The sequence below is a fragment of the Hyperoodon ampullatus genome (assembly GCF_949752795.1).
Source record: "Hyperoodon ampullatus genome assembly, chromosome: 8".
Lineage (NCBI taxonomy): Eukaryota > Metazoa > Chordata > Mammalia > Artiodactyla > Ziphiidae > Hyperoodon > Hyperoodon ampullatus.
In genome coordinates this window covers 31,478,108-31,491,878 of record NC_136921.1, presented here as the reverse complement: position 1 = coordinate 31,491,878, position 13,771 = coordinate 31,478,108, and the positions used below count along the sequence as shown (strand labels likewise).

Here is a 13,771-nt window from a genome sequence, read left to right as displayed (position 1 = left end):
GAGATGTTAGTTATAGGGAAACTGGGTGCAGACTATATGGGAACCCTCTGTACTATCTTCTCAATTTTCCTGCCAGTCTAAAGCTGTTCTGCAAACTAAAGCCATTTTGAAAGAAAAAAAAAAAAGCCCTCTTAACAATCTACAGAATATCCCTGGCATGGTGACAGGAGGGAGTCAGTTTGACAATGACCCTTTTTTCGAAAGAAGTGACTTTGTCGTTAAATGCCATGTTTGTAGCTCGATCATCAATTCCTATAACGATGCTGAGTTCTTGCCTGATTTCCCGTGGTTAATTTTTGGCAGGCAGCAGCAGCATTTGTGCAGTGATTACAATTTTGAGATGCATTGTCAGTAACCAGGGTGCATAATGGATCTTCATCTCTAATTACTTTTCTCTCCACAGGTGTCTGGAAAGGGTCCAGATGGGAATGCACACAACCTCCGCTTTGAGGGGATGGAGAGACAGTACGCCTCTTTACCCAGGTAGATCACTGAGGGGTCTCCCCTCACCATCCCACCCGCACATAAAGTCTTCAGAAAATACACATGGAATAGAAATCTGGCTCTGAAATGGGGAGTATGTTATAATTTTGCCTTACTGCATCTGCCACAACCCTCGTGCCATCTTCACAACTGTGCTAATAATTGAAACACTTGTGGGTTATTTTTTAAGGGAAGAAAATAGTATATCATTGCAATTGAACATGTCAGCAAGAATATTGGATTCTGAATGGAAATCCTAAGCCATTGCTATAAACATGGTATTGAACAGCCTGTACCCAGCTTAGGGACAATGAAATAGTAAATCCTCTGTCCTAGGAATTACCCACAAGGAAGGGCATGCCAGCCTTAACCCTGGAGCTTCATGTGGGTGTTAAAAAGCAGGAGAGAAATATGAACCTGGAAAGGGGTTCTTTGCTTGATTTAGAACATGACCGTGTTCTTTGGGCAATAAGCAAATATTGCTGAGAGGCACCGACACAGTGTGGGGAAAAGACAGCTGCGTGGGAAAGTTCACTTGGTGATTCTGGCCTAACAGGATCCACTTATGCTGTAACTAGACACCCCTGAAAATGAGATACAATTCTCAAAGGTTTGTGCTCTTATCTGTGAGATGAAGAATAATTTTAGTCTGTAATCAATGGCACATGACAAAGAGGAAACCTTTCCAAGATGACATACAGTGCAGTGACTATGGGAGTTGAGTGAGTTGAGAGTGTGAGAATTTGTGAGTTTGAAAACAAAAAACAAAGAAAGGTTAATGCCAGGCAGAAAACTAAAATGTTACAGAATATCTGCTTTTAAAGAGGGGGGTGGTGGGGAGGACCCTAAGCAGAGCTTTTCTATCATCATACTGAATTGTTAAAGTGCTAACTCAGAGCTGGGTTACCGTTTTGAGTTGCATGTTGGCTATATTTCTGCGTGTGAAATGACAAAAATAACAGCCCGAATATTACAACAGGCATAGCCCAAGTGACCATTTGCTCTTATAAATAGTATGTTGATTTTCAAAAGTAATAAAATCTCAAATCTAGCAGAGAACCAATTTTGAACACTGATTGGGCAGGATACCCAAAATAAAATATTTTTAAAGCTCCTGTACAGTTATCTCCGTTTTCCCATTTTATATGTTGTCTCATAGTTATTTTTCTCATCCTTGATTTCTTTCCTCTCCTTATTTTTTCCCTGGCTTAGTATTTTGTTTTCATTTTAAAAAATAGAAGTAGTCTCCAAAATTCATTTTAAATATAAAATTTCTGGCTTTCGGTATTGAAGTGCATGGAAATTGTGGTTAAGGCAGATGGAAAGTACTGTATTCTTAGGATAGGAAGAAGAAGGAAAACTGGAAACAGTTTAATGTCTTTCTGGCCAACTCGTACTCAGACTGCGGAAATGGATTTTTTTTTTGTGTGTGTGTACAAATCAAAAGCACAGAAATAGCATTTATAAGTAGAGAAATTCAACAAATTTCACTCATTCACTCCTTCCCCAAGTATCTACTGATCATCTACTATGCATCAGGCCCTGAGAATCTGGAGACTGGGGATGCCGTGGCTCTAGACACCTAGACAAGGACCCACCATCTAGGACAGGAGGCAGCAAAACAACTTTTTGTGAGAGTGCAACCAGTGCTTAGATTAGTAATGATTAACATAAAGTCCTCTGAATTTCCAACTCCTATTTCTTTTAATGAATAAGCCCTGAAATGCTCAGCCATGGCTGACTCTAAACACATCTATTTTAGGATTAAACACTGTGGAGGGAGTGTTTTGACAGAGGCAATACGTTGATGCTGTTTGTGGCTCTGGAGCTATCATCGCAATATATGAATTAACAAAATCCTGCCAGCCCCGAGAATATAACTGTAGCCAAAAGCGAAGCATCTTAGACTGAAAACAGTTTTGATGAACAGTGCACTCACACACGTAACACAATGGTAGAAGTGATGAGCTGCACGTGCTAACACACCTTTTTAGCTACCTGGCAAGAAGGAGTCATGATGGAGAATAAATAAGGCTCAGACAAATGCATGAGACGTCCCTGGCACTGGTTTTTTAATGTAGGGGCTTGAACTTGAGTTTCCATCTCAATTATCTAAGGGGGATATACAAAGTATCCCCACCAACATGCTCTAATCCATCGAGGGGGGGTCCATATTTACCCAACAGGATGCAGAATGCCGAGGCAGGGGACAAGCTACTGGCTTCTGTGTGCCGGTGACATTTACCCTGGCTTTCTAGTCTTCTCCCGCCCCTAGAGATTTTACTGTCCACTTAATTGAATCACCCCAGCTCCACTGTTCCTTTTGTCAGGGGAGTGAGGCGAACACATCTCTGTAGGCACCAGATCCCCTCTTAGTCACAGAGGTGGGGAGCTTTAAAATATTTATGGAGTTAAATTTTTCATTAAAAATAGGAATAATTCTATCTACAGGAAGTCAGTGGCCAACCTTATAGGGGACTTAATATGCTATGGACTGATTTGGTTCCTATGCTGTTTGTGGAGTGTATCACAGGAGTTTTAAGACAAACTCAACAGTGTTGATTTATATGCCAAATTTGGAGCCATCAACACAGAGAGAAAATGCCCCCCAGCACATGGAGTTGGGGAGGAGCCCCAGTCAAGGGACACCCTGCTATGCTTTCATGGAACTCTTGTCATTTTCAAGCAGGCCGTGCAGCCTGCTGCCAGGCTGGATGACACCTGACAAAATAAAGCCAGCACCCTAGCCAGTTCAGGAAAAAGATAATTCTCAGCACTTGCTAGTTATGAGGTTGCCTAAGGCTAAGGGCTAAGCGATGTTAAGTGTTATCGTTAAGCAATTTTAAATCTTCTGCCTCTGAAGAAAAATGACTTTATTTCTTCTCTCCTGAGGGTGCTGTTTTGGAAAGCGGAGCGTGGTTGTACTACAGCCTCGTTAGCGAGCACCAGGCTTTTCCCAGGGCCAGTGTTTCAGCATCCTATCCAGCCCCCACTTCTCTCTGGTAGTAAAGAGAGCAAAATCAGCATCCCCTTCTTCTTGCCTGACACAAATTATTCCTCACCCCGGGTGAGCAGGGAAGTGGCTGTTTCCCGGGCTGCTCTAATGTGTGAACAACAACGTGCATATTTTTGCAAACAGCTTCTTTTTCACTTCAGCCTCCCAGCCTCTTTCAATTCTCGCAGGCCCCATTCTGATTTTACAGGCCTCCTCCAGGTCCGTCTGTTCAGCAAGTGAACTCTCTCCTCTCCCATCTGAAGCCTCCATCATTCCCACCTGGCCCACCCTTCAGCCCCGTGGGATCCCATTATCCCTTCTCTGCAGGTGGCTCAGTGCATCAGCACATGATGTTGCTCTTCCGGGCTTGTAATCAAGTGTTGAGTCCTGAGGAGGGAGCACAAAGGCTCTACATCTCTTCTGTGGTCCTACATGCGTGAGTGCTGAAAGGTTGCTGGAGAAACTCATAAAAGCATTCACTGGTTCCACTACAAAATTCACATTATCCAACCCCAGCTGGGCCCCTGCTGCTGGCCAGAATTCCTTTTAGTCGTGTTGTCGACTCCCTTGACTCTCCCCACGGTGGCCATTCCAAACCTTTTCTGCTCCCGTTAAGTTCTGCAAAGATGACTCAGCCCCCCAAGCCCAATCTCTAAAGGTGATCTCACTTCCTTCCCTTTACAGCCTTGAGACATTCAACCTTAGTTCCTCAACTTCTCCCTACAATTCAGACTTGCTCTGTCTTCACTAACACATGCTTCCCAAGGGGAGACATGAAGGCATGGACTTGGAGTCAGGCCATAATTACAGCCCCATCCATCACTTCTCACCTGGGTGACCTTGGGCAAGGATCCAACTGGTCCAGGCTCAGTTCTTTAATCTGCAAATTGGGGATTATATTAGGGACTCTGTACAGCGCCTGTATGAGTATTAAATACGAAGGATACAAGCAAAACCCTTAGTGAAGAGCCTGCCTGACATGTTTTAAGGATTCTTTTTATATTGTTAGTTCTTTTTAATTTTCTCTCTGGGGATGACGTGTTCCTTTCTTTTATGAGTCAAACCTGTACAGCAGAGCTCATTCTCGCAGGCTTCTTGGGCACCCTACATAGTCAACTACCCCTCTCTCAGCTGCATCTTTAAGCCCTTGGCAATTGCTTTCCTCGCCCTGCCTACTACTGTGAATGCATAGGCTCAGCTGCACAGTTCACTGGGAATTCCTCAGCGTGGAGAAGGGGAGTGCCAGCAGCTCATGGAGATATGCAGGGGGCATAACTGCGGCTGAAGGATTAGCCAACTCCTAGGGAAGGACCAGCAGTCCGGATGATCAGGGAAGAGGGCACAGCAAACTGAAGTGATCTGAATGATAAGCTGTGCTGTGGACATGCTGGGAGACAGCAATTCTTATAAATAGGGAGGCCATATCAGGGATATAGGCGCTAACTCGGGTCTAGGCAAGAGGCTACGGCCCCTGGCCAACAAGACTTAGATGCAGACCCAGTGTCTCCCCGGTGGTGGAAACCCACCCAGTATGAGTTAACCAGCAAGGCTGGACATGATGTTCTTGCTCCTAGGACAGATATGGTGAGGCAGCAGCACTCTCTGGACCAGTGCGGGCAAGTCCTGAGATACCGCGAAAATACTCTTGTTGTCTCAGGACTGGACAGTGCTGACTGAGCCTACAGCTGTAGTGACTCATAGCTGAGCAGGGCTCAGGTGGCAGGACTACCCGCCCCTGAGCTTGACTTTAGTCCATCAGAGAAAACAAAGATCTTCCCTTAACCCTCCTTCCTCCTCCAATTCCCATTTTCCTGTTTTAGGAAAAAGTGGCTCTATTTCCACACCACCCACTGAGCTCTTGACTCTTGCCCCAGGCTTCTGAACATGTCACTGATGCTTCCAGCGGACTCTGCTTCCAGCCCTTTTCTTTCTTTCTTTCTTTCTTTCTTTTTTAATTTTTATTTTATACTGGAGTAGCATTGATGTACAATGTCGTGTTAGTTTCAGGTGCACAGCAAAGCGATTCAGTTATACATATACATGTATCTATTCTTTCCAGCCCTTTTCTTTCTTTTTTTTTCCCTAATTTTTATTTTATACTGGAGTAGAGTTGATGTACAATGTTGGGTTAGTTTCAGGTGCACAGCAAAGCAACTCAGTTATACACACACATGTCTCTATTCTTTCCAGCCCTTTTCTTTATGTGGATTCTCTCTGAGCTGCCTCCTCTATTCTTATAGGTTCAGTTCTCATCACTACGATGATGAATCCAAAATGAACCTTCCTATCTCACTCTTATTGTGACTCCAGTTACAGCTGCTGCTTGACGTACCCATCCTTCTACCTCCAAGAGACCACAAAGCCCCCATGCCACAACCCAAGCCCTCTGCCATCTTTCTTTAGCTCTTCCTTCTTTCAACTTCCATAACATTGATTTAGCACTTTACCAGAGCCATTGAAAACACCTTGAATTAGATATTGATTCTTTGCTGCCACTTTCCACCACTATTGGATTATAAATCCCTTGGAAGAAAGGATATTGTTTTATATGCATCATTTTTTACACCTATCAACAGGACCCAACCTAGGACCATGTATACAGTAAGTTTTTAATATATGGGTACAAAGATGGGAATAGATTTGTTTTTATATAAGTAAGTTGTAGGAAACAATTCCTCCCAAGATTTTTTGACCATTTATTTTAGGGCACTATTTTCCAGGAAGAGTATTGATTTTCCCATGAGAATGTCCCTTTTCCCTGGAATCAGTAAAGCCCAGACTTCCAAATAGTTAACTCCCGTTGAGCACTTAGCATGTACCAGGCACTCTTCTAAATGCTTTGTATCCACTGACGGACTTAATGCTCACAACAATCCTATGACTCAACACCAACCCTATTATTATCCTCATTTCATAGGCAAGGACACAGGCAGAGAGAGATTAAGTGAAATTGCCCAAGTTCAACAGCTGGAAGTGGCAGAGTTGGGATTTGAACCCAGGCAGTCTGGCTGCAAGTTTGTACAATTAACTTCTGGGGCTCAGGTCATCCAGCTCCGAGTCACATCCATGCTCTGCGATTATCCCATGCCCTCGTCTTATTTGCTGACCTGCTTCTCATTCTCACTAAAGTGTAAGTGCCTTCGAGGACAGGGACCGTATTTTATTCATCTTTGTATACAGCACAGAATTACTAACAGACAGGCTTGGTAATGCCTTTCAACTGTTTCTGCCATGCTGTCATAAAATCAATTCTTTTCCCATTCCCTGGGGTCCTTCCCTTGAAATATGAACAGTTTAATGTGTAATTGCTAGATGAACATTAAGCAATAGACTTTGCCTACCAAGAAGGGAATCCTGTTTTGTTAGAACACTCCTGAGAGTTGAAAAAGCAGTATCTGCAAATTGGTACTTTGGTTCTTTGAGATTAAGATTAATATCTACCCAGAAGAAAAATAATGGCGATAAATTTTCTGGTGGAAATCTGCATTAGCACTCCCGAGGAGAGAGACTCGCTTTCCCAAGACTCATGCAGGACAGAGGCCTGCTCAGGCCAGATGTGGCTTCTGGTCCTGATGGTGCTGTCACCCGGATTCCATGAGTTACTTGACGGGGAAGAAACGTCTCTCTGAACAGCTCAAGCAGCTAGAGCATGGCTGTGTAATGAGAAGCAACATACTAGAACTGATTTGGGGTAGAAAGAGCAACTCTAGAAGGAGCTAACAGCTTCTGCTTGCTTCCTAGGAACCCAGAATAAACTCGCTTTCTAAGTGTGTTCCCAGTGTTTTGGTGCTGGTTAGGACCGTGTCCAGATCAGAAGAACATGCCGTTAAGAGCATACTTCCCCTTTAAAGTTTCAGTTAGTTCACTTTGTGGGTTTTGGGTTTCTCGTCTGTCTGTGCCGTTGCCCAGCCCCAAGAAGACTCCCATCCCAAGTGCACGGCTAACTTTGAAGCCAGTAACATGCACAGCGCCCACTAGGTTACATTATCCACAGAGTCGTTTACCTCACTGCTTAAGGACACTCTCCCTCTCTGATTTCTCGTTCTCATCTCCAGTTATCTTCTGCTCTGCTCGTAGCTATTGAATTTTCCTTTGCTGACCTTGCCTTGTTTTCTAGCCCTTGCTAAGCAGATGGCAGTAACATTCGAGTTCTGCAGAGCTCTCCACCAATGGCACAGTCCGGGTCGTTGCTGAAGCTAACGGAGGTCGTGATTCAGTGAGTTCAGTGAAAACTTGAGCAGTCAGCAGGTGTATATATGTGTGAGCGTGTGTCCGGTGCGGGTGGAAGTTTGGCTACGTGGATCTGTAGAAGTTGACAAAGTCTCCATACTGCCTAATCGAGTACGTCTCTCTGCCACAAGGCCAGTTTGTCAAATAAGATGTTTCATGAAAATATATGTACTGCTCGCCACAGCCCTGGCAGCTGGTCGAATGTTCATCCAGGGTTTGAGGCCATTACAGTTAGTACTTTCTCTCAGCAAGTCTCTAGATGGAGCCCTGTCGCATTTCATCTAGATCCTACAAATCAAGACCGGTCTCCCCAACACCTTCCTTGTGGCACAACTTTATCGGAACAGCCCTTTCTTGCAGTGAAAAGCTACCTCTCAGCATCTCTGTCTATGACTGCTGCTCTGACTTTGCAGGCAAGCTAAGATGGGCTGAGGAACTTGTCTTTCGCGCATCTCCCACATCTGCATGTGACAGAGTTTAATGCTTTTGAAAATCAATGGAGCTCTTTGAACCCACCAGATTCAAATTTCTCATCCTTTCTCCTCAGTCCCTGAAAATCTAGTCTCTCCTACCCCTGCCCTGTAGAGTAAGCTGCCTATTTGACTGGCCCCTCTACCACCGCACTCTTAACGCAGAGGACAAAATGATGAATTAGCAGCAATTTAATTCTTGGTGAGATTAAGATGTCTCTCAAGATGTCAACTCCAACTTCCTGAAAAATGCAAAAAGCCCTAGCATGTAATACAGCCTGAAGATGCCAAACAGCTGAGATCAGGGGGTTAATGCTACAGCCATATCATTTTTATGTCACTTAGTTCCTCGGATAAAAGTCCATTTTAATCAAACTTTTTATCATTTCCTCATAGCCAATATATCCTTGATGCCAGCTGGAATATTTGATATTAATTATTCAGTCGAAGGCCTCCATTATGAGTTTAGTTAGAATGTTAGTGGTTTAAAACAAGTTCGGACCCATTACAGTACTGATGTCCCCAGAATTGTTTTAAATGAATCTTTTTTTTATTGAAGTATGGTTGAATTACGACGTTGGGTTAATTTCTGCTGTACAGCAAAGTAACTCAGTTATACACATATATACATTCTTTTTTATATTCTTTTCCATTATGGTTTATCCCAGGGTACTGAATAGAGTTCCCTGTGCTCTACAGTAGGACATTGTTGTTTATCCATTCTATATGTAATAGTTTGCATCTACTAACCCCGAGTTCCCAGTCCGTCCCTCCCCCCCACCACGCCCCCTTGGCAACCACAAGTCTGTTCTCTATGCCTGTGAGTCTGTTTCTGTTTTGTAAATAGGTTCATTTGTGGCATATTTATATTCCACATATAAGTGATATCATATGGTATTTGTCTTTTTCTTTCTGACTTACCCCACTTCGTATAACAATCTCTAGTTGCATCCATGTTGCTGCAAATGGCATTATTTCATTCTTTTTTATGGCTGAGTAGTATTTCATAGTATATACATATGACATCTTCTTTATCCATTCATCTGTCGATGGGTATTTAGGTTGCTTCCATGTCTTGGCTATTGTGAATAGTGCTGTTATGAACATAGGAGTACATGTATCTTTTTGAATTAGAGTTTTGTCTGGAAATATGCCCAGGAGTGGGATTGCTGGATTATGTGGTAATTCTATTTTTAGTTTTTTAAGGAACCTCCATACTGTTTTCCATAGTGGCTGCACCAACTTACGTTTCCACCAACAGTGTAGGAGGGTTCCCTTTTCTCCACACCCTCTCCAGTATTTGTTATTTGTAGACTTTTTAATGATGGCCATTCTGACTGGTGTGAGATGGTACCTCATTGTAGCTTTTATTTGCATGTTTTAAATGAATCTTGATGGACCACATGTATTAAATTCCATAGATTTTTACTTTTCCCTCATTTTCCATAGAAATTCCTAAACTGTTACATATTTGTTAAGCACTCTTTTTAGAAGAAGAAGAAGATGTGCTTGCTATTTCAAATAGAGTGATAAATCTGGCATTATCTTGAACTTGAAACATGTTAGGACTGGTAAGCTGACATCCGTGTTTTCCCTTCTGCACATAGTTTTTAAAGTTTTAGCATTTATTTCCCGATTCTCCAGCCAAAAGGAAAGAAAAGAAGGTTATTTTGTGCATAGGAAGCTACTTAGAGTGTTTCTTTATCTCTAATTTCTCATATTCTTTGGTCATTCTTGATATTTGCCTATTGTATGGCCATTCTACCATCTACCTCCAAAAGTTCCGTGCACTGGAATTACTGTGGTGAGTTTCTTGACTGCGCCCAGCTGTTATGCATGATGTAGCGCTCTCCCTCTGCACCTGCCTCCCCATCTTCTACATCTCTCCAGCCATTTGCTACTGTCTCTTGGCCCAAGTTCCTGGGTTTGCTGTATACAGGTTTTGTCCTGGCATCAACCTACTGCAGGCATAGACACTCTGAATAAACCAAGTATATTAATTCGTTGTAATATCTGGTTTGTATGTATTTGTGAGGCCTGTGCTTTATGATTATTTGAAGTGACATGACATCACCAAAACATGCAGGGATCTTGGATAAAAAATGAGTGCCTCCCCAAGAATATACAGGGGAGAATGGACAGCCTCTTCAATAAATGGTGCTGGGAAAACTGGACATCTACATGTAAAAGAATGAAATTAGAACACTCCCTAACACCACACACAAAAAGAAACTCAAAATGGATTAAAGACGTAAATGTAAGGCCAGACACCATCAAACTCTTAGAGGGAAACAGAGGCAGAACATTCTATGACATACATCACAGTAAGATCCTTTTTGACCTACCTCCTAGAGAAATGGAAATAAAAACAAAAATAAACAAATGGGACCTAATGAAACTTAAAAGCTTTTGCAAAGCAAAGGAAACTACAAACAAGACAAAAAGACAACCCTCTGAATGGGAGAAAATATTTGCAAATGAAGCAACTGACAAAGGATTAATCTCCAAAATATATGAACAGCTCATGCAGCTCAATATCAAAAAAACAAACAACCCAATCCAAAAATGGGCAGAAGACCTAAATTGACATTTCTCCAAAGAAGATATACAGATTGCCAACAAACACGTGAAAGAATGCTCAACATCACTAATCATTAGAGAAATGCAAATCAAAACTACAATGAGGTATCACCTCACACTGGTCAGAATGGCCATCATCAAAAAATCTACAAACAATAAATGCTGGAGAGGCTGTGGAGAAAAGGGAACCCTCCTGCACTATTGGTGGGAATGTAAGTTGATACAGCCACTATGGAGAACAGTATGGAGGTTCCTTAAAAAACTAAATATAGAACTACCATACGACCCAGCAATTCCACTACTGGGCATATACCCTGAGAAAACCATAATTCAAAAAGAGTCATGTACCAAAATGTTCATTGCAGCTCTATTTACAATAGCCAGGACATGGCTAAGTGTCCATCAACAGATGAATGGATAAAGAAGATGTGGTACATATATACAATGGAATATTACTCAGCCATAAAAAGAAACGAAATTGAGTTATTTGTAGTGAGGCAGATGGACCTAGAGTCTGTCATACAGAGTGATGTAAGTCAGAAAGAGAAAAATAAATACCGTATGCTAACACATATATATGGAATCTTTAAAAAAATGGTTCTGAAGAACCTAGGGGCAGGACAAGAATAAAGATGCAGGCGTAGAGAATGGACTTGAGGACACGGGGAGGGGGAAGGGTAAGCTGGGGCGAAGTGAGAGAGTGGCATGGACATATATACACTATCAAACGTAAAACAGATAGCTAGTGGGAAGCAGCCACATAGCACAGGGAGATCAGCTCTGTGATTTGTGTCCACCTAGAGGGGTGGGATAGGGAGAGTGGGAGGGAGATGCAAGAGGGAGGAGATATGGAGATATATGTTTATGTATTGCTGATTCACTTTGTTATACAGCAGAAACTAACACACCATTGTAAAGCAATTATACTCCAATAAAGATGTTTAAAGAAAAAAAGTGCCTCCCAAATGCATGAACACATGCATTTAGTTTCCATTTTTATGTACCAAATTCTGCACCTAAATTGTTTCCAAGATGTCATGTTTATTCCTACACTAGCCAATTGTATTTGAAAAGAAAATCAAACTAAGAGCAATTAAGGCAAAGGAAGTAAGGGGAGTGTCATAAACTATACCGAGCACCTACCATGTGCTGTGTATTTTACATGCATGGTCTCATTTTATCCTCGCCATCCAACTGGGTTGTAGTCGTTAAGATGCTCATTTTTTTAAATTTAAAAAATCCATCCTTGAAGTGGCAGAGTCAGAATGGAATCAGAATTCAAACTCAGTTCTTTCTGGTTTCCAAGGTCTTTTTTACTTTGCTTTACCACACCTCTAACACGGACAAGTTAGGCAGAGGTTGGAATACCTCAGCTTTTTTCATGAGTAGCATGAGTTCATGGGAAGGAAGATATTTAAGGTCACATTAAAAATTCACCCATGTTCATTGTCTTTTAGGGCTCTAAAAAATGAAAAATGTTGAACCCTTCAAGGGTTAAAAAAATCATAATAAAATACAATGAGACAAATAGTAGGGAATTTGTGAGAAAAAAAGAAAAATACTTTTGAAGCATATCATTTTCATTCTTATATCATGGTGATAAGTTTTCCCTAAGTAAAAACAAGATGGCCACATTTTCCTTACAACAATAATTCTGTTCCTATTGGGAACGTAAATAAGGATGTAAACAGCTCAGCCTAGGGTTGTGCATGTACAAAGGCTACAAACCCCAAGTGCGTAGACCAGGTCCCCAGCCCCCAGATTGCACTCTGCACTGCCCTTCCGCAGAAACACTTGTGACGGGGCATGGGGTGGAACCAATATTTCTTAAGTATTCATTATGCTTCAAGAATTCTAGTGGGCTCTTTAAATGTTTGAGTTCATTTATTTCTTGTAGCAATCCTGAAATAAATAGTATTATCCCTATTTTATGGATGAAGAAACTGAGGTTCAGAGATGCAAAGTGGTATGGCCAGAGTTGCACACAGAATATGTAGCAGATTTTGGATTCAGTGCAGCTCTTTCTACCTCTGAAACCTACAGGATCTCCATGAATCAAGTTGTCTTGTGCTAGGCTGGCTGTAAACAGGCAGGAGAGAAGCATTCAGTGATCATCCTCTACTAAGGCCACCCTCGCTGTGCTGACCCCACCCTAAATCACCACAGTATATAACTGTGGGACATGAAAATGAACCAACCCCTAATAGGCTTCAGAATGACTAAGAACAGCGTCCATGAACCGCAGAGTTCCCCTTTAGCATAATAAACACCCACCTCCTTCCAGCTGAAATATCTTTTAAACCGTGCTCTTTTTTAAAGACTGTCTCTTTGTCATGCTAGTGTTTAAAAAGAGACACTAGCTGTTTCCACTTCAGCAATTTTTATAGCCAGGAAAGTATTGTTGCTTCTTTCCCGCAGATCCTCAGGGGACATGGTGAGATGCAAATGCCAGATAACCATGGAGGGATGGCTTCTATTGACTCTGCTGCTTCAAGTCCGAAGAAGAGAGCTTTGGCAGTTGATTGCCATGGAGGTGCCACAGAAGCCCATCTGTGCCCTGGATTTTATGTGACACAGGCCCCATGACCTCAGTCAGAATGCTGGGAAACACCTTGGTCCAGCTCCATTATTACTAGCAAAGGCAAACATTTGTGGCACAAATGTGGGAATGGTTGGTACAAAAAGAGCAGCATTCATTATGTGTTCTTCCTTATATTCCAAGTCTTTAATTAAGCCTAGATTGAAGTGATTGGGGCTTATGCCAACAGAAGGTTGTACCACTCGAGAGTCAGCAGAACTGACGCTTACAGTTGAAGACAGAATCACGTGTTAAATAGGTAGGAGCCTGGCAATTCTCAGTGGCTACTCGCCACCAACAATATGTTCTGGGGCATCACTAGTAGCCTTTGAACTTGACCACTGCTTGAAAACGAAGACAGGGTGGTGACTGCTCAGATAAGGTTTCTGCCCACTAATTGCTTGCATGTATCTGAGGCAAATGCAGACCCATTAC

At 42.3% G+C, this 13,771-nt stretch overlaps 1 protein-coding gene across 4 annotated transcripts in view; it reads left to right on the top strand.

The window, feature by feature from the left end:
- PARD3B (par-3 family cell polarity regulator beta) overlaps positions 1-13,771 on the top strand; it is a gene marked incomplete at its 3' end in the record, with an annotated part of 1,052,967 nt that overhangs the window by 981,284 nt on the left and 57,912 nt on the right. For all 4 annotated transcript variants that reach the window (XM_079710158.1, XM_079710159.1, XM_079710156.1 and 1 more), the window contains one exon: positions 404-483. In XM_079710158.1, the coding sequence (XP_079566284.1) occupies positions 404-483 (80 nt within the window). The remainder of the gene's footprint in view (positions 1-403; positions 484-13,771) is intronic.